Source organism: Salminus brasiliensis, chromosome 10 (assembly GCF_030463535.1).
Source record: "Salminus brasiliensis chromosome 10, fSalBra1.hap2, whole genome shotgun sequence".
In the NCBI taxonomy this organism is placed as follows: Eukaryota; Metazoa; Chordata; class Actinopteri; order Characiformes; family Bryconidae; genus Salminus; species Salminus brasiliensis.
Genome location: NC_132887.1, coordinates 12540267 through 12565743, shown reverse-complemented (window position 1 = coordinate 12565743; position 25477 = coordinate 12540267). Strand labels below are relative to the sequence as shown.

At 39.8% G+C, this 25477-nt stretch overlaps 1 protein-coding gene across 4 annotated transcripts in view; it reads right to left on the bottom strand.

Moving 5' to 3' along the window:
• sntg2 (syntrophin, gamma 2) overlaps window positions 1–20475 on the bottom strand; it is a 49695-nt gene extending 29220 nt beyond the window's left edge. For 2 of the 4 annotated variants that reach the window (XM_072689248.1, XM_072689253.1), the window contains exons 1-6: window positions 19996–20475; window positions 7491–7628; window positions 6933–6989; window positions 5495–5552; window positions 4087–4130; window positions 215–256 (exon numbers count right to left, since the gene is read on the bottom strand). In XM_072689248.1, coding sequence (XP_072545349.1) covers window positions 215–256; window positions 4087–4130; window positions 5495–5552; window positions 6933–6989; window positions 7491–7628; window positions 19996–20064 — 408 coding nt within the window. In that variant the 5' untranslated portion in view covers window positions 20065–20475. The remainder of the gene's footprint in view (window positions 1–214; window positions 257–4086; window positions 4131–5494; window positions 5553–6932; window positions 6990–7490; window positions 7629–19995) is intronic. The other 2 variants (XM_072689249.1, XM_072689250.1) reach the window with 2 other exon arrangements.
• Window positions 20476–25477: the final 5002 nt, after the last annotated feature.

Sequence of the window (25477 nt, the reverse complement as noted above, 5' to 3'; positions counted from 1 at the left end):
TGCCAGCTCGCTGGGGTCTGCGTGTGATGAATCTACTCCCTATCGATTTGTTATGGTTCAGGTCCAGGAAGTAAAAAAAGAGAAATGTCTGTTAGATATAAAAGGACTACATGCACTTTGGTAAGACATCTGCTGCACCTTTGATCAATGCTACATCACTGTCATTTCAACACTACAGGCAGGAGTAATGGAGAACTGAGGAGCAAATACTCACAACTTCTTCATGTGTGCACTTCTCCACATTAATGCCATTAACCTACACAAAACAAGAACAGTTTATTAGAATTTCTTTCAGAAAGACTTTTTATACAGTGACAGGCAAACATAAAAATGAGCAAACAAGCAAACTGTATTCACAATTAGGCCAGGAATCACTAATCAATAACATTAAATTGTAACATGACTTAAACAAATATACTATAGTTATTATACTATAAATTATACTATTAAAAAAATAATAATAATGCTTGTGGATGTGCTTGTTGATCCTTATCTTATTCTAGGTCACCCTTTTTTGAGGATAATACAGCCAGCCACTTTACTGACCATAGTCAACACTCTGCATATCATGTCCAAGTATTTGGGTACTACGTGATTAAAGTTCCAGCGGTAATTTAACAAAAGTAATGAATTAATTACAGTCATTCTTAACAAAGTCCCTCTGTTTTCACAGGCTCAAAAGTAACGACTGACAGTTGACTTATAAGCAGTTTCGTGGCCAAGTGCGGCCTGGTCCTTCATTACTTCATGACAAACTGAAGACAAAGACAAAAACTAACCTATCAGAAGAAAAGTAGAAAATGTAGGACTGGTCAAATAAACAGCTTGGTACATTCTTTAAATAAATAAATGCTCTGGTAAGCTTAGCAACACCAAAAGTCCTGGGGGGTCATCATGGACAACTAAAGTAGATTCTTTCTTTGGTGAAGAAAAGCCCTTTCACAATATTCAGTCCAGTCATCTAGCCCACTCTCTCGAAGAGCCACACATATTATTGTATACAAACAAGTATACAAACGAGAGGACTTAAAAAAATATAAAAAAGTAATTAAAACCACTGGTTTGACTGTTAAACAACATAAAAGCTTTGATGAAAGACTATGAAAGATTAACTTCAGCAAGGAGAAGTAAAGGAAGAGTACATGAGCTAAAACAATACCATATCATCTGTCAAACATGGTGGAGGAACTATTATTGCATAGGTATTCATGGCTGCCAGTGGAACTGAGTCACTGGTGTTTACTGATAATGCACCTGCTGATAAAAATAGCAGTGTATTGTATAGCATTATACTTTCTGCTCAGATTCCATCAAATGCTGCAAACTGATAGGATGGCACTTCACAGTACAGATAGATAGTAAACCAAAACATCCCACAAAAGGAGAGACAGCTTCTTAAGGCAAAGAAATGGAATGTTCTTAAATGGCCAAGCCAGTCACCTGATCTTAACCCAATTAAGCATATTTCTTTTCACATACTTAAGACAAAACTGAGGACTCACAAACAAGCAGCAACTGAAGGCAGCTGCAAAAAAAGTGCCAGACCTCAGGCACTCATTGACTACAAAGGGTCTGCATCAAGGTATTAGAAATACTACTTTAATTATAATTACTTTTGGGCCTGTGACAATAGAGGAACTGTGTAAAAATGGCTGTTTTATTTTTGTATTTTTAATTACAGCAAGGTCTACAGCAAAGTCTACACTTTAAGTTACATCTTCATTTCTTTATCTCACATCCATTGTAGTGGTGTACAAAATTACAAAAAGTGTGTCTCTATCCATTTATATGTGCAAAACTATCCAGACAGCCCTACTAATGTGTACCCATTGCTGGTGCAGTCCCTAACTGCAGACACACAGTTTATATAATCTCCACAGAAAAGCATGGTCAACATAATGGGATGCTCTGGAGCAGCCACACATTAGTTCAAGGTCACAGTGCCCTGTGCCAAACATCGGCAGCTTCAACCCAGCATTGAGCTCTGGGGGCAACAGAAATGCGTCCGTTGGAGTAATGAAGCACCAACTAATACTTTTGGGAGATGTTTGAGTGCTGTCTGTGATTTAATTATCCAATATCTTGTATTGTATATCTTGTACCTCACTTCTTGTATCTCTAATAGGAGCATGTGTGAAATCACACACTACAATGTTGTTCATATAGGGTACCTCTTCAGTTATAGTTTACATCATATGGGTCACTAACACACCTATGAGGGATTTCTTGATGGTTCAAGTAAAAAGAATGTCTATCTTGTATAATTGTCCAAACATTGTAACAAACAAAAAAACTATCATTGGAAAATCTCCATTAACTGTCCATTAACATTGCATGTTGCTAATCTTTAAACAGAATAAATATGCTGTTGTTTTTAAGAAATAGAATTAATTAATTTTTTTTGTCTGAAAAGTCAATTGGTGTATAATTTAACTTGAATTAAAGGCCATTAAAATGGTGATCAATTTTAATCAGGAAAGTCAGGTAGGATAAAAAGTATATATATAGTGTATATATATATATATATATATATATATATATATATATATATATATATATATATATATATATATATATATAGTCTCTGCTACAACAAAATTCATTCAAAATATTTTTTGCTTCTCCAGTAATTTTCCTTTTTTGGGGAAGTTCTGTTTGTCCCTACAGCAATAACTTATGGCTTTTTTATTTAAACTGGATATCAGCCTTTAAGGAAAATCTGCTGTATCTTTGTAAACCCACTGGCCTTGTTTAGCTAATGTGTTTCCTTTATTGGGAGCATTACCATAACGCTGCTTAACAGTGCAACTGCTACAGAGTGTCCACAATTAGTACTGTTAATAAACTGTAGTCTTTCAGCTTATTTCATTAATCTGAAAGACTAAACTGTTTGCTATTTGCTATCAAGCCTGGCTGGAAACTCATTAAAGGTAAAAAAAATTATAGGTAAATAAAAGTAAATTAATTTTTGAGACTTTATCAAAACTATAAAAATGGCACAAAAATAAATAGTCATTTATTTATAACTGTGCAGAGCAGACCTGCCCCAGTGGCTTTAGCGTTAAGAAGCACTCTGCTCAGCTGCAGATTCTCACTGGGCTTAAACAATTTAATAGGGCAGTCGGTTAAGCCTTCAACATTCAAAACTAGGAAACTCACTGTAGGGCTTTTCTGAGTTGTTGTTTTTTGTTTAAGGTTTGGGAAGGTTAAGGCCAAGAACATTACTGGCCTCTACACAACATTCAAAATCTCTGCACTGTCCTCACTACACAACATTTACTACTCACAATTTATTGGTTTTCTGATATAGTTATGCAAACTGGGTAAATCATATATGAACCGCTTGCACTACACAAGCTTTTGTAACACATGTGCAGAGCTATTATCCTTTTTGAGAAAAACATGATCTTATAATTAATTTTGTGTTTGTTACCATATAACAATAGAAATAGTTGTTTTTTTTCCTGTAGTTGGATAGTTCCACCATTTGAAATTATAAAGCTTCAATTTCACTTCAAATAACATTTTAATTTCAGATTTTTGCATTTAGTTTTAAATTTCTAAAGGCATGACTGTAGGTCCCCAAATGTTTTGAGGACAATTGTGTAAAATGATTCAAAAACATTAAAATCAATGTAAATCCAAAGATTATATTCATGCAAATCTAGCGCACATTTTAAATTAGTTTTGTAAAGATAGTTTTGGTCTCCTTGACCCTCTTTATCAGCCACTGACCCTTACATTTTACATCAGTAGAGAAATGCTCAATAAGTCTGGGCCAGGAGAAAATAGGACACCGCTCCAAATTAGAAGATGAAAGGTATAACATTTCATTACACGGCTTCGTTTCCATTTGAGGTACTTGTGGTAACAAGACCCAAAAAATGATTACTTTTTTTAAATGCCTCATTACGACTATTCTTCAGATTCAGATAATGAGATCAAAGGTTAAACCCGCAGTCAAACCAGGAGAAAATGAATCAGAGGGGGACATCATTAGAATGCAGGTAGCACATTGCTCTGACATGCACCTATGGCCCTGGGCAGTGTGAAGAATAAGAGCGAGCTAATGCTCACTGCACTGACCTGTAACACAGCATCGCCGATAAACAGCATTCCTGTCTGATCCGCTGTAGGCCAGACACACAGTGTCAAAGGTTAATAGAAACATTAGAATATAATTACTCATTTCATATGTGCTAATGTGATGGAAATGGCAATCCGCACTGGCAGATGATGAATCCCACCATAAAGCCCTAAGCAGTCTGCTAGACAAGACTGAATTTAATCCAAATTTCACAGAAATCTGGAATTTAGTTAATTTTATCATGACTGACAAATACAATGGGACTTTATTAGCTTTCCGAACAGTTTAATGCAACTCCAAAAGTTAGCCTGAATTAAAAAGAGACAAACTGTCTCAGAGGCATTACAGCTAAGCTGAAGATGAGAGAGGCTCATATTCTTTTACTGCATGTTATAAAACCTCCCAAACTATAATCAAGCCATTATGAAACAGCTTTCCAAAACCCACACCAAGCGCAGCATGTAGTGATCCGCACACTCTGCACTGGCATGTTTGTTTTATGCAACAGAACATATGGCTCCACGCCTGCTTTGGGAGCGCTCCCGTCATTAGTTTTTGCTGAAATACTGCAGATGTAATGTCTGATGCTATAGGCAATCGTTTCACACCTTTCTTCATCTTCTTTCTTCTGATTGATGAGATTGCACGGTAACTCACTCAGTCACTCTGCAGGGTTCTTCTAGCTGCTCTCACAGAAGCAGAGAAGACTGAAGTTCATGCGCTATACAAGCCTGCATCCAACCTACCATTAATAAAGGCAGAAATGCCTAATCTATTGACTGTGTCTGTCCATGAGAGAAATCTGGCGCAGGGAGCCACTAGAAAAACCATCAGCTCACAGACGAGTATCATTTCTGGCATGAGAGAACTAATGTGGTAGCCATTGTGCAGAACACTTCAAATGGAAAAATAAAAAAAAAGCTGTTGTCATGCGCGCGCGCACGCACACACACACACACACACACACACACACACACACACACACACACACACACACACAGAAGACCATTTGTAATGGATGCTGTTCCCTTTCTCTCCTGGAAGAGAAACTATTAGTGGACTAGATATTCAGAATTCCTGTTGCATGCTTATATGATGCCTTTCGTTTTTCATGGTTCAGAGGCAGTGTAAGAGCCACAACTTAGTGCTATCCTGGAGCTTCCGTACACTTGGGATAAGCAAACCAGCACGGGTGATGGCCTCTAATTACACAGTTTCAAATAGACTGCCTTTACAGATCCACCGGATTTTGCCACGGACTGTGGACATTCTAAATTACAAACTTAAGAAGAGTTAATCACTGTTGATAGTTGTGAGAGTAAAGTGTACTTCTCACTTGAGCCTCAACTAATTTAGCCGTGCAGTAATCAAAGGAAAAAAAAAAAAAAAAAATCAACAGTGCCTCACCTACTTGATCTTTGAAAATCTTCGAAATGACCACAGGCACTTTATGCTCAGCTCCTCCCTGAAATAAATAAAAAGTCCATCAAGGTGATGTGGTTGTACACCTACCGCCTACTCATTACAGAAGCCACACTTCATAACTTAGATAACCATACGACGCTATTGCCTCATCAAAGTTTTATCTGGATGGTGTAATGAGCCTTAATCTTTACTACAAAGCTGTCTTTGATCCCTAAAACAGATTCGTATTGAACAATAATCCTTCTTGTCTGTGATGAAGACGGATAATCTTAATGCTTAGTTCCTTAAAATTATTTAATGTCAATGGTATTCAATTCCGGTCCTGGCAGCATTTCAGCATTTCAGTTTATATCATCATCATCATCATCATTGTGCAGATAAACAATATTTGCTTATTTTGAAGATTTTAGATATACTATTTTAAAGGATTTTTAAACGTTTAATTCTTAATTGCCATAAATACCAACAACACATTAGCCAATTAATATCATATATGCTTACATACACTATATGTCCAAATGTTTGTGGATAGCCCTTCTGATAAATGTGTTTAGCTACTTTAAGTTGCGCCTATTGCTGACACAGATGTACAAATTCTCTCTCTCGTACACACCCACCTATGCATTGAACTGTGGAACTGTGTTCTCTGGAATAATGGTGCTCCATCCAATACTTTTGGAATGAGCTTGAAGTTGAGGATAAGGTAGAGTGGGGATCATCCAACATCCTGCCCTCACTAAGGCTCTTGTCACTGAATCTAATCCTTTCAGCAATGCTTTAAAATCTAGTATTGCAGTAGTGACAGTTACTTCAACATAAGTAGGACAAACTCTTTTTAATACTCTTGATTTCTGAAAAAATAAACAATGAATGAGTAAATGTCTCAATAGTACATTTTTGTGTAATGTATAATTGCCGATATATATCATTGTTCAAAAAAGCTTAAATCCCTTTTAAAATGAGTTTTTTTTCCCCATGCAAACACCAAGGACATGCACCACATTTAACTTGCCTCTAAGATACTTATTTTAACAATATTAAAAAATAATTATTTACACATTTCTTTTCAAATCATATTGTGAGAATTTGGTCACTCAAGTTAGAAAATGCTATTAAAATCAATTTTAAATCTGTTTAAGTCAGATTTCCTTTTCATTTTTCAGGCAGATACTACCGTTTATATATCCCCAAAAAAGCTGATTTATTTTAGTAATTACATATTTTTTCAGGTTGGGTCTTAGTATTTATAATGTTTCAAAAGATTATGATACTGATGCTTCCTCTGCTTGTTGATTTGCCAGTTTAGTAGGTGTGTTTCAGAAAGGCAAATAACCAAACTGTGCTGAAGTCAGACCCTCCAGGACCAGGACTGAATATACACCACTGTTGTATTTTAGAAAAGTAGACAAAGTAAACCTACTTTGATACTCAGACCAAGACCCCCAGTTGCCTGTCTTCGGAGTACAACGGTTCTGTGCTTTAAAAAATGGGAATTTAGTTGGTAAAATTATAAAGGCACCGGGTTCATCAGGATGACATGGTTAACAACGACAACACTGATAACTGGGTAGGCATAGTCTGATTACACATTCATTCAGTACCAGTCCAAACATGATGATATTTGTGAATAATTCAGTGTACACATTTCACCTAATGTGTTTCTTTCATTGTGCAAAGACAGCACTAGTGTACTGAGGACAGGCCAATTGATGTAAATTGTGAAAGATGATGCGTCTCATTCCTACAGACTATGCATTGGAATGAGCTGCTTGACTGGGATATCGAATGTAATGAAAAATATTCTAATGCCGCTCTTTTTGCTGATCCTTTGCAATGTGTGAGTAACACAGCAACTCTCTCACAACACTGCGCTGGTACTGCACATAAGGTTAATGCTCAGCTCTTAACAACCACCAAACAAAAAGCTAGGGCATCAGTGAAATTGAATCTTTTTGGAGAACAAAGCCTTAGTACTTACGTTTAAGTGATGTCCACCACCGCCTATGCAGACCACATCTTGTTTCTGTATGGTCAACATTTCTTTTGTTAACTTTAAACGGATGTCATAGGTATTATTGGCGTCTTCGTCATAAAGCAGGGCAAGTCCGGTTTTCGTCTGCAAAACAGAGGGAAAATGCTGCGTTAGTTGAATGATTTGGGATTAGAGCTAGTCAGTATGCAGCGAATAAAGAGTTTTACATTTATTAAACCCCATCTCGACACTCTAAACTGTATTAGTCTCAATAGCTGCTGATCCAACATGTTCCAGTGGCAGTATGTTTCTGCTTTCAAAGGCAAACAAAGGATATTGAACAGCCTACACTTTCCAGTTGCTTCTGAAATACATCTTAATTTAGAGAGAATGCCAGTTGAAAATAAGAAAAGCAGCTAAGCAGCAAGCATATTTAGAATTTCATGCTGTTGACAAGCCCGATTTTAGCTACAGAGAACAACAAACAGGATGCATCCACAGCATGTTTGAGTGTAAATACCATGGTTTATTTGTGCCTCCATTATAAGCACAGAGCGGAGGACTGATTCTACTTTGAGGCAGACGGAGACCTGTCTGCTTCAAGGGGTTAATTGAAAATGTACTACAGAAAACTCCCTTTCAGGTCTGCAACACTTTGAAATGTTGTTTCAGGAAAATAAGGCACACAGGACAGATAACAAGAAGCTTTACAGGCTGACTTAATTTAGTTACACTCAGAAATTAATCCCAAGAGCACATTCCTGTAGCTGTTAAATTGAAAAATATTCCACAGAACGTGAGTGAAATATAAACAGGCCTGTAATGATCCTGAACTGAGAAAATGGAGGAAAGTAGATTTCCCATCCTGGAACCAATCTTTCTTTCGAGTGGGAATTCGAGTAAGTAGAGTGTCAAAAGCAATCTGAGCACAACTGCCTGTGCCTCACTGCCTAATTTATAGAGACCCTTGCTGTCAGCAATTCTGTCCTTCCCTGTACTGACCTTGCTATGACAAAAACACAACACAGAAAGGCTGTGTTTTTATAGAAAAGAGCACATCTAAGAGATGGATGTGACATAAGTGTTTTAATTATATTCACACTGGCAGGTCCTTGTGAGGATGACACCGATTTTTGTAGCCGCTACTAGATCTAGAGCCACTTCGTCCGGGCCCAGTTCTCCTCCTGGAACGTGGAGCTTTTCTCCCGTGAGACACCAAGATTTAGGTCAAGTGACTCCCCCTCTAGCTCCTGAGGGAGAGGATAATTAATCAAAGTTTTGAGTCATGGTCTGACTCTGTGAGAACACTGGTACAGTATGCACCAGGGGATCACCAGTGGGCTCTGTATGTCTTCCTCCTGGGATTCAAACTGCACTGCTACAGCGGACCAGCCTGTACGCTCCTGCAAATCTCTGCTAATAATGAACTACACCATATTAAGAATTTCACTGCTGGCCTGCTGACCCATGTGATCATGTCACAACCAACAAATGCTGGTTAATGAACAATTATCGCATAAGGGGAAAAGGATTAGTGCGGATGGTACTGCCAAAACATCTCACCTGCCTACTTTACTGTTGGGACTTTTTTCCACTGCTCCAAGGCACAGTTTCTAACACTCATTTGCCCACTGTAGGTGCCTTTGGTGGTGTACAGGAGTGGGTATGGGCACTGCGACTGGTCTGTGGCTACACAACCCCATACATAGCAAGGTGCTGTGACCTGTTCCTTCTGTTAACTTCATTAAAAAATGTATGAGAATTGAGCCACAGTAGCCTTTCTGTCGGTTCAACCTGGATGAGGAAGCCTTTGTCACCCTCACACATCGATGAGCCTTTGGTGCCCAACACCCTGTCACTTTTTCATGGTTTAGCTCTCCTCAGACCACAGTCAGTAGGGAGAGGTCCACCAGCTTTGCTATTTCAGACATGTTCCAACTCGTCTGGACATAAGGTTTTTACTCCTACCGAACAGTTCAGTTTCTGTCTAACATACAGTATTGTGCAATTTTTAGGCACCTGTGGTCAGTAAGTGTTAACTTACATAGAAAAACACTGATATTAGAATACATACTAGTAACATTAATACAAGAAATAGTACTTTTACAATACAGCATTGAAAAAGCTCTCCCCCTGGGTGCCTGGCATTATTTACAGTTATTATCCAATACCTGGTTTGGCAAATCAGTGCTTAATGATGTTAAATTAGATGAGCTAATGATGATTGAATTGAACAAATCTATTTGTAGGCTGAAATTCTTCCACTACATGGAAATAAAGGATATTAAAATAGTTTATTCAGCTTTTATTGGAGTAACTGTTCCTATTGTCCAGGTAAAACTTTCCACTATATTTTGGAGCATTGCTTTGAGGATTTGATTTGATTCAGTGACAAGAGCATTAGTGAAAGCAGGATGTTGGATGATCAGCACAGTTTGGTTATTTGCCTTTCTGAAACACACCTACTAAACTGGCAAATCAACAAGCAGAGGAAGCATCAGTATCATGGATGGAACACTATCCATCATTCCAGAAAACACAACTCCACTGCTCCACGGCTTAATGCTGGAGCTTTTTGGCATTTGGCATGGTGCCCTTGGGTTCATGTTTATCTGCTCCAAAGAGTCCTATTCCTTTGGCAATACTTTTCTACTGGGACTAGAAAAAGGGACGAGCTGTGTGTCTGCACATGCACATCTGTGTCAGCAATGGATGCAATTAGAAGGGGTGTCCACAAACATTTGGACATATAGAATATACAGTACTTGCAGCTGCTCTAACGTGATCTGGTCTGACATGTGCCACTGATCAGTGTTATTCACTTCATCTGTGGGTGGTATCTGCACAAATCCTTGCCCATCCACTTAAAAGAGCTTCAACTTTAAAATAGAGATGCATGTTCTCCATAACATGCGTTTGACAGTGTCTGGAATGCATTTTGCCATGTTAACCACTACAAAATATACCCGTTTCAGTACTCATATTCTTATAGTAGAATATTCAATGAGTTCTAAATGGATGTTTTTGGCTGGAGAATTTTGCAACTCTTTGCCAGGCTGGATATATCTCGCGTTTCACTGTAAAGGTTATAAAGACAGTGCCGAATCAGGAGATGCCCAAGAGAACAGGCCTTACTGCATAAAATCACTGCTCGAAAACACTGAACAGTGCTTTCCATGCTACACATCGCAACAGCTTTGCAATGCAGCACAAGAAACATGGGAGTTGATGAGGAGTAGATGTGGTAAACTCAACCAAGCAGTAAGTGTCATGTATCTACTGACATTCTCTGCTCTGCTTTTCTTTTCTGTAGGCTACTTCAGTCTGGAGGGACAGTGTGATTTTAGCACAAAAGTAAGCCAACACATCACATGCAGGTCTTTATTCAAACATACTTAAACACCATGCAAGCTGCTTCAAATAATTAACAATTTAAACAAACCACATAGTGCTCCTTGATTTGTGCAGCAAAGACTGCCACCGCATCTTCTCTGAGAATCTGGGCACTGGCTTGCCTCAATCAAAGCAATTTTAGAAGGAGACTGGAGGTCAACTGCTGACTGGAGATCAGGCCTGATAATGTTACACTCCTCCAGGGCTGGATCTCTCACTCTCTTAGCCAAGAATATCATCTTTCCCCATAGCTAGGACAAGTGAAAAATATATTTTACAACAGGATTAACTGGTAAGGTAACTGTTTAGTCCAGAAATGAAATAGTTCTGGCACATTATATATATATATATATATATATATATATATATATATATATATATATATATATCATACCATTTTCTTTTAAAATATCAAATGACACAATCCCTTTAAGCTGCTTCATCATTTTACCTTTATGGTCACTTCAAAGCTCTTGGCTGTAATGTGATCAACAGAATTTCTCTGAAAACTCTTGATGAAATTCCTACAGTGATGAAGGGGAAGGGTGATCATTCTCAACCTGAAAAGCTTGAATTCTGTGTAATCCATGCTGAAAGAAACTGTAACTAAGATGATGGCCAACCAAAGTCTTCTAAACATCACTCAGAAAAGAAGGCTAACTGCCAATTCTGTTCCATCAGCCAGAGTGTTGGGGGAAGATGGAGGGCCATCCTATCCACCTAGATAGAGCGAAGCCAATTATGTTATCTTGGACCCCGTTTACTTCTGGTCACTTCATGTGACTTGAATTTAGATTGTATCCTGATAAGACTTTAGCCATATGTATTTACACCTAGAAATTCGTCAAATGCGTCTCCTGTTGGTCAGACTGAAATCAGATTGCTGTGTCGTACAGAACATGCAAGCTCGTTCATTGTCCTGCAATTATGTCTGATGTTAATGTGGCTCAAATGTGTCTCAGGCCTCCTAAAGCGGTTTGCATTTTTATGTGGCTTGTCCTTATCCAGGTATAATCCTGATACTCAAGACACAAGTGACCAGGCGTAAACTGGGGCTTGGACTTCCACTTATGGATGGCTGTGGCATCATCTATCTAAATGTTTATGTTAAAATGTCAATGATAATGTTGAAATGTCAAAGCCATAATGATGAGTCTGACACTCGTGCAATTTTACAGATCACATTTAAGGAAATATAACTTGTTGCTTGTACAGTTGTGTTAAAATGTAAAAAAAAAAAATCCATAAATATTCCCATTTTAACTTGGATATTACCATTGTACCATTTTTTACAAAGACATTTTTGGGAGAGAAGTGGCACACTAAGGTTTAAAATGCAAAAGGTGTGCATTAAAATTCATACCTGTACTGAATCAAAATGGAAATGAAAAGAAAAGGCAATGCTGGGGTGGGGAAGAATAATACAGGAAGGATAGAGGCTCTTTTATTGGGTCAGTAAACATATCAGGACAGCATTAATACAGTGCCATCCAGCTGATCTCAGGAATAATTGCAGAATCATTTGCCAGATGAGATTTATTATAGCTTGTCTGTGTGTGTGATAGCGATGTTAAAAGCCACTGAGGGGGATTAGCGTAAGCCGGTAAAATGGCACACCTAATGATTTACTGTGCACATACTTAGTACTGCTGGATACGGCCCAGGTAAAACACATGTCCAGCTGTTCGTGAGACTTCCCATCCTGACAGTGATAAGAGCAAAACTACACAGCAACAAAATATTAAATATTGTGGGGATCCACTTTTTCTTATCAGACGGTTAACAATCAAGCTTGGTTAACAAAAAGCTGCTAGTAATCACCATGAGAAACCATATTGGCAAACCCTCAAACATCCAAAGCCAATAGCATGTGATCACACAAAGAACAAGAATCATCTGCTGGAGATAATGTGAAATGTATGATTTTTTAAAAATTTGTTTCACCTGAAGAACTTATGCCTTTGCTATGCAATGGAAATTATTGGAAGGGCACCAGTCAGCAAGAGGAATACGGATCTATTTATTTTGTTGTAGGCAATGATAGGCAGAAGGTTTTATTTCATAATGCCTCATGGGAATCCAAACATGCCATCCATGCATTTGCGTACTTGATCTGAATGATTCATGTTCCACAGAAGCTTCAAGTTCAGAGCTACATCAATTACTGTGGGCATTTCTTTCAGGTGATGTAAAGGTAAATGTAATGCAGTATTTATATGGATGGAAATGCAGTAGAGGTAAAATAATTTGACAAAAAGGATTCATTTATCACCAAGATGTTTGCAAGGATGTGCATGATATGAATATATTTTTTCAGATAAAAAACAGAACCATGTACCAAGCTGTAAAAAAATAAGGAATACAGCTCTATTTCCTAAAGATGTCAAGCATCCAATGTTGTCAAACATGTACAGAACGCTTGGACATTTTTAACTTTTGCAACTGCTATAGAATATCATGAGTGTGTTCTGTTTGATGGAGGAAGCTACATCTAGACATTACAGTATTTGGATTATCCAGGGCCACTTTCATTTGAATCATGTTATACATGTGTGCAAATGTAGCATTTCAGAATTCTAGCGGTGTCACCTGTCCAGTCAGGAAATCGAAGAATAGTCCTTCATTAGGAGGACAATGCTGTCACCCACTACACCATCCACCAAAGAGCACCATACAGTAGGTTTGCTTATAGCATATGCAGGACTAGTTATTCTACCTAAATCCTCTGAATATTTAAATGCACATCAACTTTCCAAGCACACTCATACACCATACTGAGAATTCCACAAGATTTGCACTTCACTTTAAGCATCTGTTTGGGGTAAACTTTTCGGTCCCTTGGCTGGCTTTATAAAGGGCTGTAGAGAAATTCTGCTAGGAAAACACTTACTCTAAAAATGTCCATCTGCAATTTTGCGCTTGCAAATTCAGACATTCTGGCAAAAGTTATTTGTCAAACGGCAAAACTAAAAATATATATATATATATATATAATACACAGACAGGACAGAAATCATTCAGGCTACCCACACACAGGCCTGGACCGATGCACATCATTCTAAATTTGATTCAATACAATATAGTGGTGTCTTAACTTAAGTGTTTTTTGAGGGCCAATCGCAATTGCTGATCGAGGGCGGGGCTGTATGCCACATTAACTTTTCCAGACATTACTTGTCATCATCATGCAGGGCTTTTGTAATATTCTGTCTCTCCTGCTTTTTGGAATTAAACACATTAAAATGTTGTTGCACTCGCAGTGAGAACCTGAAATTCCCACGCAGAACTGCACTGTGGAGCTTAAAATGTATTTACTTACTGATACTCACTGTATTGGGCTGAGTAATGGACTCTCGTATTTCTATCCAATGCATTTTCTCCCAAAATCTGGATTATATGATCTGACCAACTCTCAGGATCAGATAAATTATCAGCCACTCACATATCTGGACTAAAAAATGGCAGATACAATACACAGGCGATCGATACTTCCATCTCTACTTAATTAGATAATTTCTTTGATGCATCAAAAATAAGGAGAGTTTAAATGCCTTGTATTCATGTTCTTATCTGCTTCTTTCTAGTCAGGATTGCAGAGTGTCTGGAGTCTACCCAGAATTATTTTGTGCAAGGCAGGAATACCCCCTGGACTGGACGCCAGTCCATCACACAACCATTCACAACAGGGCCAATTTAGCATAGCCAATTTACCTACCTGTGTAATTTCTGGGAGGGGAAAGGAAACTGGAGTACCCAGAGGAAACCCTCATGCACACAGGGAAAACCAAACTTCTCAAAGACAGTGTCTAGAGCAAGGATTGAACCCACAGGCCCCTGGAGATGTGCAACACACACTACCTGCAGCGCCAGCTGACACATCTATCCAGAGTAATCTGAATTTGAATAATGTTTCACAGGTTGGCAAATGTAGCATTAGGAGTCTTGGCCAAGGAACATTATTGGTGTAGTGTGGGGAGCTTGCCAAACAAGAGAATTGAACCTTAGTCTGCCACAGAAAAGACAGTGCTGTTAATCACTCCACTCTGCCAATTGCTATGTCCAATTCAATTTAATTAAGTTGAACCTTTTCATTGGTAGACACACTACACTAATTTTTTTAATGTTTTAGAAAAGCCCAAGTCATTTGTGTCATGCTTCCAGGTTGTCCCCCTGTCCCAGTTGACCGTGCAAACTAAAATACCCATGATTCCTCAAATACACATCTCAGTCACATACTCACAGCCAACCAATCCCAGACTGTTTGAAAGATCGTCCTTGCCTGAGTACTAATTTGCCAACTTACTCTGATCAGCCATAACATTAACACCGCCAGTGTAATATAAAGTAGGCCCCCCTTGTGCCGCCACAACAGATTTAACCATTTAAGGCATGGACACCACAAGACATCTGAAGGTGTTCTGTGGTATCTGGCACCTAGACGTTAGCAGCACATCCAATAGGTCCTATAAAGCTAACTGTACACTAGAAGACTTTGAAAAGACTCTAAAAATACTATTAACAGGAAAAGGTCTGACACATATCTAAAGGCAATCTGTCAATACTCACAGATGATTTTGCAAATACTGAGAATCTTGCAGGGTAACTTTTTGCAAGACTGCAACTAGACTCCTTTTGGGATTACTTCCCATCATGTTCTTGGTGGAAATTTACAAGAAAATGTTGAACAATGTAGCAGAAACAGAAACAGCTATTGGTCACAGCTGCTCAAGTGTGCAGCACGTCAAGACTAGAAAAAGACAGCTATTCTGACCACCCTACACCAAACGCTGCAACTCCACTGACTTAAGACACTTGCCTGCAACAGCAAAAATGCTTGAAAAGTCGTGTGGTGTAAGACCGGCATTAGGTGCTCCTGACCCTGTCGCTGGTTCACAGGTTGTCACATTTGGTAGGTATTGACCACTGCATACCAGACCCCACAAGACCTGCCTGACGTTCTGGACACGCTCTGACCCAGTCGTCTAGCCACCATAATTTGGCCCTTGTCAAAGTGGCTCAGATTCTTATACTTGCCCATTTTTCCTGCTTTTAACACATCACCTTCAAGAAATTACTTTTGACCTCTGCTTGTTTTTTGACTAGTCTCTTTTGGCCATGTCCATGTATCTCATTTTGCTCCCATCTGGCCTTGCCGGGATCCAAAGAAACCAACCATTTCTACCATCTACATTTCTAAGCACAAGTGGCTAGTTGCTCTTTCATTACATATATAACTACATAGATGCATCACTGACCGTGTTACCACAACATGATACATGAGAGACCTTTAGAAGAAACAAAGGGGCATTTTGGCAATGCAGTCTAAAATTTTAACGAACACCAGTGTGATTGCTCCGTTGATGTGGGTTGTTAGGACATGTGTAAACGCTGCCATGCAAACTCTTCTGCACGTCAAACTAGCTTTCAAATAAACCCTGGCTAGTTTGAAATATTAATACAACATGGGGCAAAGCAAGTATGATCCCAATATAGGTCCATACCTGCAAAAAAGTATTTAAAATTTAAAGAGCTCGTAGCTAGTAAATACAAATAGGGCAGTTTCAGATTTAATATAAGGCTGAACTTGTCTGACACATTTAAAAGTCCAGATGAGTCTAGGCTAGGGTTGGGCGATATGGTCTAATTACACTGTGGTAATGAAACCGGAAGCTGATAATTGTTCATTAAGCAATGACAATATCCTCAATATGCTTAGAAAAGCATCACAATAACAAAATTGATCGATACAAATAGATTAAATATTGTCATACTGCCCAGCTCCAGTCTAAGCCATGTATTCTAAACACCCAGACACATGTCAATAAAACAAAACATACATAAAACTCACAAACTTAGTGGACATTAGGACAGTTCTTTCCACCAAATAAATGTGAAAATCTGTCACATCTTTTTTTTTTTTTTTTTAACTCACATTGCTTACATCTTCTGATTCAGTGTTGTATATATCTGTGAAAACCTAAAACAAACCAGAACTAAAATGCAGTAATGTATTGTTTTCTTGGTTTGGACCAAAGGGACCTAAACTATAAATCTAAAACTACACTCTAAAAGTACTCAGCTGTTCACTTGACTTCAAACCATACACCACATTCTTGAAGTGATTAATCTATTTTCTAATCAATGTTGTACATTTAGAACATCCACTGTTTGAAAGCTACGCTGTCGTGCAATTTCTTCAATAAATGTTCTTCTGATAGATATGCTGGGGTGTTTCAGCCACAATGGCCAAAAAAATGACAAAGCCATCCTTCACACAAGACAGCTACAAACGTGGCTTGGATTTTAAAGAATGATGTGACAGGAATCCATTAATTACAGCCTCCCAGTACTACAGGCACAAATCAGATTCTTTTCAGGCTGAAAGGCATGTACAGAAAAGGCTGCAGGAACATCAAATTGCTCATTAATGTTCTCAATCAATGCAGATCTTTTGAGACTTGTCAATGCTGTTGCAGAAATGCTGCCCATGCTAAAAAGCATCTAATCTGAACTGCTGGTACTCTGCAATAACCTCAAACCAACATATTCGCGAGTGCTGGCCACAACCTGCCATGTGAGTTTCCCCTGAGCTGCAGCACCTCCAGCTTGTGCTATTTAAGGCTGCTAACATCATAGCTCCTGAGAGGAAAGCTGTAGAAAAAAATATACTGATTGCATATCTAAGCACGTACATACAAAGATGGGCCTTGTAGAGTCCCGAGCCCCTACCCCTTTGACCTTCTCATTTCAGATTTCCCTGCAAACAGTGGCCATCATACTCCTCTTCAATCATCAGTCTGTAATCAAAGGGCATCTTTTTCCAATCATGCGTTCGTACACAAGACGAAAACTTTCGCATCTCACCTCCCCTCCTGAGTTCTGTCTGATTGTCAGGCAAAATGTGGAATAGTCTTCTCACATCCCACGCTGCTGATGGCTCATTGAGGATTAACTGTTCTGGCTGTCAGCGTTATACAGGTTAAGCCAGGAGTGTCACACTCCAGTCCTGGAGGGCCACAGCACTGCAGAGTTTAGCATTTAACACACCTGATTTAAATCATCAGCTAATCACTACGCTCTTCATAGTTTGGAGCAGGGGTATGTGGTATGGCATGTATATAGAATACTGTGATACTTACTGAAATTTTAATGATACAAGATTTGCAAGAATCTTAAACGATTGAGTGAGTATTACACTGAGCTCTCTCTCTCTCTCTCTCTCTCCCGGTTAAGATGATGCTTTTGGAAAACCCAGACCCGGACCCAGGGAATTTCATGTTCTTTGCCATTAAAGAGTACATCCACCCTCGATATCAGCAGCTCTCCCACCCCTTAAAAACATAAATGTACTTTAGGGTGTTGATAACGAGCGTGCAGAGGCAGGGTTTAGTGAGGCCGAGGCGGGGTAGAAAGGAGCCAATCAGAGGCTTTTCTGCTTCTGATGTCATCTGCTACTAATAGTCGGGAAATTTTCTCTTCATCAATTTAGGTGGCGTTATACACACCACCTCTAGGGGGTGCACCAGCCAGGTTTGCAATAGCAGAAGTTTTACAAGGAGTATGTGTAATACAATGTTTGCAGTTTACTCACACTTACATAAGCATGCAGTTGACAATATTCACGACATGCCCATGATGTCTCATAGTGTGTTGCAAGCCAGTATAACCATACTGCCCAGCTCTACATTGAAATGAGCAACCCAGAAGAGGGTCGACACAAATCTCTACAGGGCTGTGGTACTGCAGGGCGTGAGCTAAACCTGAAGATACTGAGACTAGAACGTTTTTGAAAATGAATTTCTTGCATCTTTTTATTCTGGTTATAATAACCCAGCTACTGTGTACTCGCTGTATTATGTTTAGACATGCCTGAACAAGCAGAAATAGTATAGGAGTGTGTTTTGTATGTTTTGTGTGTGTGATAGAGAGAGACTATGTGTGTAAGAGGAGGGGCTTGACCTTTTTTTCCCAGTCTGCAGTCCTGCCCTCAAAATGAGCATGGCCCTACAACCAAGCGTTCCACAGCAATCCAATACTCACACTTTTGACAGTTAGTTATTAGACACATTACTAGGACATGTTACACCTTATCTATCAAATTCACCTCCGGTATATGATTAAGTTCTGAGAAAGGGACATTCAGGACATTTCTCAAGATGCTGTCTAGGCACGGTATGTGCTTCTCCTTTTTTTTTTCGACAGAAACATCTGAGACAGTTCTATGAATAGATGTGAGGGCAGATATATTCCATATGTCGTCTCAGAGGAACGTGGGAAACCGTACAGCCACACACAGACAGTAAAAAAGGTACTGTAAAATGACAGAAGCTGGCTGTCTTGTCAATCCCAGCATCTCATACCTGATACACCTTATATGCCTTACGTTAAGGGCAGGCTTCTGCATATATAATATGACAGATGTAAGTCTATGATGTTCTTTTTTTTTTGCACAACCAGAGGTCATTATATACTGGGGGTCTCTTTCTTTGAATCATGAATCAACATAAATGCGGTTCAGACATCCCAATTATCCCAATTATCATAGAATAACCATACAGCATTGCCACAACCCAATGGTTACCCCAAAGCCATAACGCAACAATGGCCTCTGAATAGCACTGAATAATGTAATAATTCATGTATATACTTTTACAAAGTGTTTCCATCGAGAAAATCACACAAACATTTAGCTACTGCTTTTTCAGCTGGAATCTGAAGTCTTTATAAGAGATGCCTGCATTATAGCATTACCTCGCCTATAAACATGAAGTTAAACCCATTCAGCTAGGAGAGAAAGATGCAATGTGCATATATAGCTAGCCAAATGAACCTTTATTTGAAATCAAATTTATTCTGAGTATTAGATCTCCCTTTCGCCAACAATCTCCTAAGACATCAGCAAAGTTAGTTATAGCTAGGTCAGCTGTCTATATGGAGCTGAGTGTAGGATCAGCAGAAAATCCTGTAATTCTAGATGCTTTAGTTATTAATAAAAATAAAGAAAGAAAGAAAAACATGTCTTGTTGAATCCCTGAGTACACAAGCCCTCGAAATAAACGGCTTCAGTGCGTTTTCAGCATCGAAAGGTCCAGTTTGGAGAGTAATAAGCTTTCCTTACCCATGTTGGTACTAACAGGCTGGCAGGTCGCTCTAACAGATCGGGTTGATGTTTGCCGGCCACGTTCATTTCCCATGCAGCCGCTGGCTTGGTCCGCTGGAGTCAAACACACTTTGCTCAGTCATTTATCCAGTAATACTCGGTTAACGAGCTTCACCGTGGCGGTCTTTCCGTGCACCGCAGAAGGCAGAGAAACCCGAGCATCTCCCGCTCATCCCGTTCAGAGACACCAATTCAGTCCGACAAACGGCCTAAAAACTTAAAACAGGTTTAAAAAACAGCACGAAAACGCGAAATACTGTCAAGCTACTCGATTTACTAATGTTCCTTCAACGGCTCCAGCTTTGCGGACACCTACCTGAAGTAAATTAGCGAAGTACGTGTGGGGAATTTGTAAGAAGAGACATAGTTCCCGTAAAAGACGAAGTTTCCACCGTCTCTGCGATCCGTTTAACCGCCGTCTCAAGTTGTCGACGCCGTTCCGTCCTCAGCCAGGCGGGCTGATGTACGTTAGTTTTCGCCTACCCGTTTTCCGACGAGCCCCGCCTCCTGCGCGTGCTGATTGGTCGTTCGTTATCCGCCCCCTGCGCTGGGATTGGTTACTCGCACGCAGACCGGTGAATCGGATTGGCCGATTCGGGGGGGGGCTGCTTTTTGGTCTGAACTACTAGTCAATCCCAGCGCAGGGGGCGGGGTTTATGTGAATACGGGTGCACTGCGTGCTGCCTTCTCCACCTGCTGCCTGTTTGCTACGGCAACGGTTTAACCGTTCAGCGCCTGCCTGGCTGAAACTGTTCGCAACGGCACGGTTATCCAGTGATGTGGCACCGTCGTGTGAAGAGGGTCGTTTGGTTGGAGGCGCTAGGATTAAAGAGGAGGAGGAGGGAATGAAAGAGAATTCTATAGACCACTGTTCAAAAGCTTTATGTTTCTCATATCCCAAGTAAGGTCGTTTTGGGATGCCTATAAACGAGTAAGGATGATCATAAGCACTGCTAGAGGGCACTAGCAACCTCTTCTGTGTCTTCACCTCCTTGCAGTGCAGGGATTCTCAAGTGACCTACATTATAATGCACTAAGGAGATGTCTGCTACCGGCTAGCTGCTGCTGGGTTTGTCCTGTGTTACTTAAATTAAGGCCTGCACACGCGGCTGGGTGTTTTCTGCAGTTTACAAGCCACCGAATCCTCCATGTATTTGGTAATTGATTAAGGCTCATAATGTATAGCCAACAGATGGCCTGCTTCATAGCTGTTCTGCAGCTCAGCCTAATTTCACCCAAATTTGATTTCTGCGTTGCATAGTGTGGAACAATACGGATGATGTTGCTTCTCTTCTGATAAGGCTTGCAGACCTGCAGGTAAAAGCTAAAAATTTCATGGACCTTCTTTTTTCTCCTAGGGCCTTTCACAAGTTTGAGATGCTGTAAGCAACATGGTGCATGCTGAAAGAGCGCTCCGGCGCCTCACTCGCACGCCCCTAATGCGATCCCTCATGCCGGGTGATGTGGTGTGGGAGGTAAAGCGTGGCTGGGCATGGAGCCAACTACGTATCCAGCAGCTTGGCTCCAGAAAGAGTTGGTCACCATCGCTCAAAGGGGCTTGCTGATAAACATGCATTTCACACAGGGACCCTAACAGAAGGGCCTCTACGTACAACGAGAGACTCAACTTTGGCAAGGGGGAATAAGGTCTGGGAGGGGAGTCCGGCACTCGCACCACCCACAGCTCAGCAAGATGCAGCATGACAAAGCAGTTACCCAAGGTAGTAGGGGACACCTTCATGTAGGCCTGCAAGGCAGCTTTGTTCAGCTCATCTGCAATGGTTGTTACTCCTCAAGTGTGAGCATGTGGGTCACCCTGGAGAAATTTTACATTTTCAAGGAAAGCTGCATCAACAATTTAGCATCAAAGCATAATTTCTCCCCTCGCTTCTCCCCCCACTTGCTCCCAGCTAATTTAAACTGATCAAGATACTTGACATAAAAACCTCCTGGAGAGGGAGATTCTCAACAAATGGCCATTAACTGTTTTTTTATAGATATATTATTTATGTGTGTGTGTGTGTGTGTGTGTGTAGCAACACTGAGGAAATCATGCAACACTACGCTTCTCTGCTCTGAAAGACTTGGCGCATTACAGCATACAATTAACTTGGTGTGTTTTGATTCAAGTACTCATTAGTCCAGATTGGTACTTGGCATTTTTGTCAGCAAAATCATATGAATACATTAATGTGTGCTGGGGAACTATAATTGCATGAAAATATGCATGAGTGACATTGCATGTTACTCTGTACTGTACTATGTGGCGGGTTGGACATTTATCGCATGTCTTAAGGATTACGGACACCTGCTTATCCAATATTTCTTCCAAAATCTAGGGTGTTAATTTGGTGTTTGCTTGCATTCAGCCACAAGGTTATAAACAGTCATAAAAGTGCCATTCCAGCTCATACCAAAGATATTCATTGGTGGTCCATTATTTCACTGAGCGCAGTTCCACTGCTCCACTGCCCTGTGGTGGGAGGTTTCAAACCCTCTATCAACCCTTGACCTGGGGCATGGTAACCTCCTATGTGTCTACTCCAGACTGTCCTTTTCTACTAACAGTGCTCATCTGCGGAGATTATCCAACCTGTATGGCACACTGTTCAGCACCTGTGGCAGCATTCGCAGCACCCTGGTTGAGTTCCCTGTTCAGAAGGAGCGTCTGTACTAGGCTATAAGGAGTGTCTATAATGTGGAAACATTTAGACACATAGTTTCTAAGAACTTTGACCTCAGTTAACAGATGGGTTAACAGAAGTGTCTGCAGTCATACTTGTTTTATGAGATCCACAGTCTTTGACTTATAGAGAATGTTTTGGCTTTCACCATTTCTCTTGTAGCCCTTTGTAGAGTTTGCAGCATACCCCTGAGGTTAGGGCTTGTGAAACGCAGCAGAGAAACTTATTACTGTTTTTCACATTTTCTTCTGATGCTGAATTTTCCCATTCCTCCAGCTTTGCTGTTGTCTATTATATATTGTGCTCATTTCGACGAATATAACTGCGGCTTGCTCAGGATTCAGAGCAGCCTCTCACATCCAGGGGCTGTGGGATGTGACCTGGGCTTCTCCAAGCGGAGTTCTCATTTACACTGGCAGCAGGGGTCTGTTTGTGAAAGACCACCAATTTGATCGGGGATCCAAATATCGTTGCTTTGGGAGGGAGGGTGCAGGCGTCTAATGTTTTGCAGACTACAGATCTTGGTTTGGTTCCATGAAGAAAAAGTGCATTCATAACATGAAAAATACAAATCTAAGGGATCAATATAGCCCCCGCAGTCGTTTGGGCACCTTACAGAACCAGAACTTAGTAACAGCCGCTGGCAGAATTCACAGCTTGTGAATGCTTTTTGTAGCCAGATTAAAGTCTTTTACTTCTTGCAGTTGGATTATTTCTAGTTCCCCGGTTCTGAGATACGCTTGGTTTGTCTTGCTTACACAGCTGGCTTAAGGCCGATCCCCAAATCTTCTGTGATATTTAGGTTAGAGGACTGTAAGTGCCATTCCAAAAGCAAAAGTTTGTGTCTTTATTTTGTATCATTATTCTGTTGTAAAGGCAGTCCTCTTTTCAGCTTTTCATGCTTTTAACAGGTGGTTTTTGCATTTGCATCCAGTGTTTGGTGGTATTTTATGGAGTCTATTCTTCCCTCCTCCCATATATATTTTAGATGTATAGTATAAGACCCTTGAGAAAAGTTTGGAGATCCTTCAGTATGAAACTGCTTTGAGTGCTTTAAGGAACCATTTTCTATGTCTAAAAACCTTTTTGTGAAGGTTCCTCAAAGCACATTAAGAGGTTCCTCAAGACTCTTATACTCTTAAGAGTGTACTTCACTATAAACATTGTTATTTTTATTATTATTTTTATTATTTTATTTAATTTTTGTGCAGGCAACGCCAGACTGTGGAATGGTGTAATACTCCACTTTTGATTCAGCTGAATTTAAATGCAGGTTACTGGGAGTCATTAAGGGGGGGGGCAGCCAATGAGTCTTCCAGATTTCATCTTGACCTCCACTGTCCCTGCTATTTCCTAAGGACACTGCGCACTGTAGAAACCTGAAAGCAAGCTGAAACTGCTTAGCTGTGTTCTTATAGCGTGCCCCTGATGAAATTTTAGTACATATGCTTTTCTACTGTTCTCTTTTTTGTTTTTATGTTCCTGTTGTACATCTTGTTAGTGTATAGACACATTGCATTATTGTGCTATGGCAAAGTATCTTATGGCAGATGAGCCTCAGGGATTACGTAAAATAGAAAGTCTCCCATTTAATGATGAAATCGACATTCAGTGTAAATTACATGGATGAGTCCCTGATGCACTCCTTCCACAAAAAGACAACAGTCTCGCAAAATGATAAGCTTCTTTGAGACCTAATAAAAATACTTCTGCTGCCAAGATAAATAACACCTTAAAGCCTTTCGATGAGTATCAGAGAAAAAGGGCTTGCTTAAACTCTTCGACTGATGCTATTAGTCTTTTATTCGGCTTTTGGTGATTACCAAATGCCTGGACTGACAAGTTTACAGGGCAGAGTAAAAAAACAACAGCAGTGTACAGCAGCTCTGGCTTTGAGGCGAGGAGATCATTAGCTTCTCAACTGGAAAAGCTGCTGTGATCCTGCACTGCCTTTCATAATCTAGGGACTGATCTGGAGCCTGTCAAGACTGAGACTGAGAGATGCAAAAGTTCAGTGAGCAAGCACTGCTGAAAGGATGTTTCAGTCAGTAGTCAGACACAGAAGGATATTGTAGTGCCTCTCTACTATCAGTCTCTGTCTCTGTTTCAAACAACAATGACAGATACTAACATGTAAAGTTTAATCAACTGTGGCGAAGAAACTTTTGGAGACACTTGTTAGTTGTCGTTTGGCATTCTATTTTTTTTATCTTTCCAAAAAAAAAAAAAAGTACCAGGAATAGGTCTTGGGGGAAGTGATGCCATAGAAGAACCAATTTTGGTTCTTTGGAACTTGTTTGTGAAGTCGTTTCTAAAAATAACGACAGGTACTAAATTGAAAAGTTGTTTGGGGAAAGAAAATATCCAAAGAAAAGTAGAGATCAGAGGTGGGGGAGTAGGTGATTGTAGAATTTATTGGGATATTTCCATTTAAACTTAATTATAAGGTAATTCACTAACAGTGAAGTACACTCCAAAATGTGGTGCTTATACATTACACTTATAGGATTCAAACTGACCCGTTTTTAAAATGCACTTACAGTATTCGCTTTAAATGAATGTAATGTAATTTAATTTAAACAGCATTAAATCATCCAAAGACAACCATGTCAAATAAAACAGTGAATTGTGTTTTTTAAAGCCTCGTGCGATTTCTACATGGAATCGTGAGACACTTAACCAAATTAGTGGAGTCAACTGTGCTTAAAAGAAGATACATCCCACTTTATTCTACACACTATTTTAAGTTAAATCTT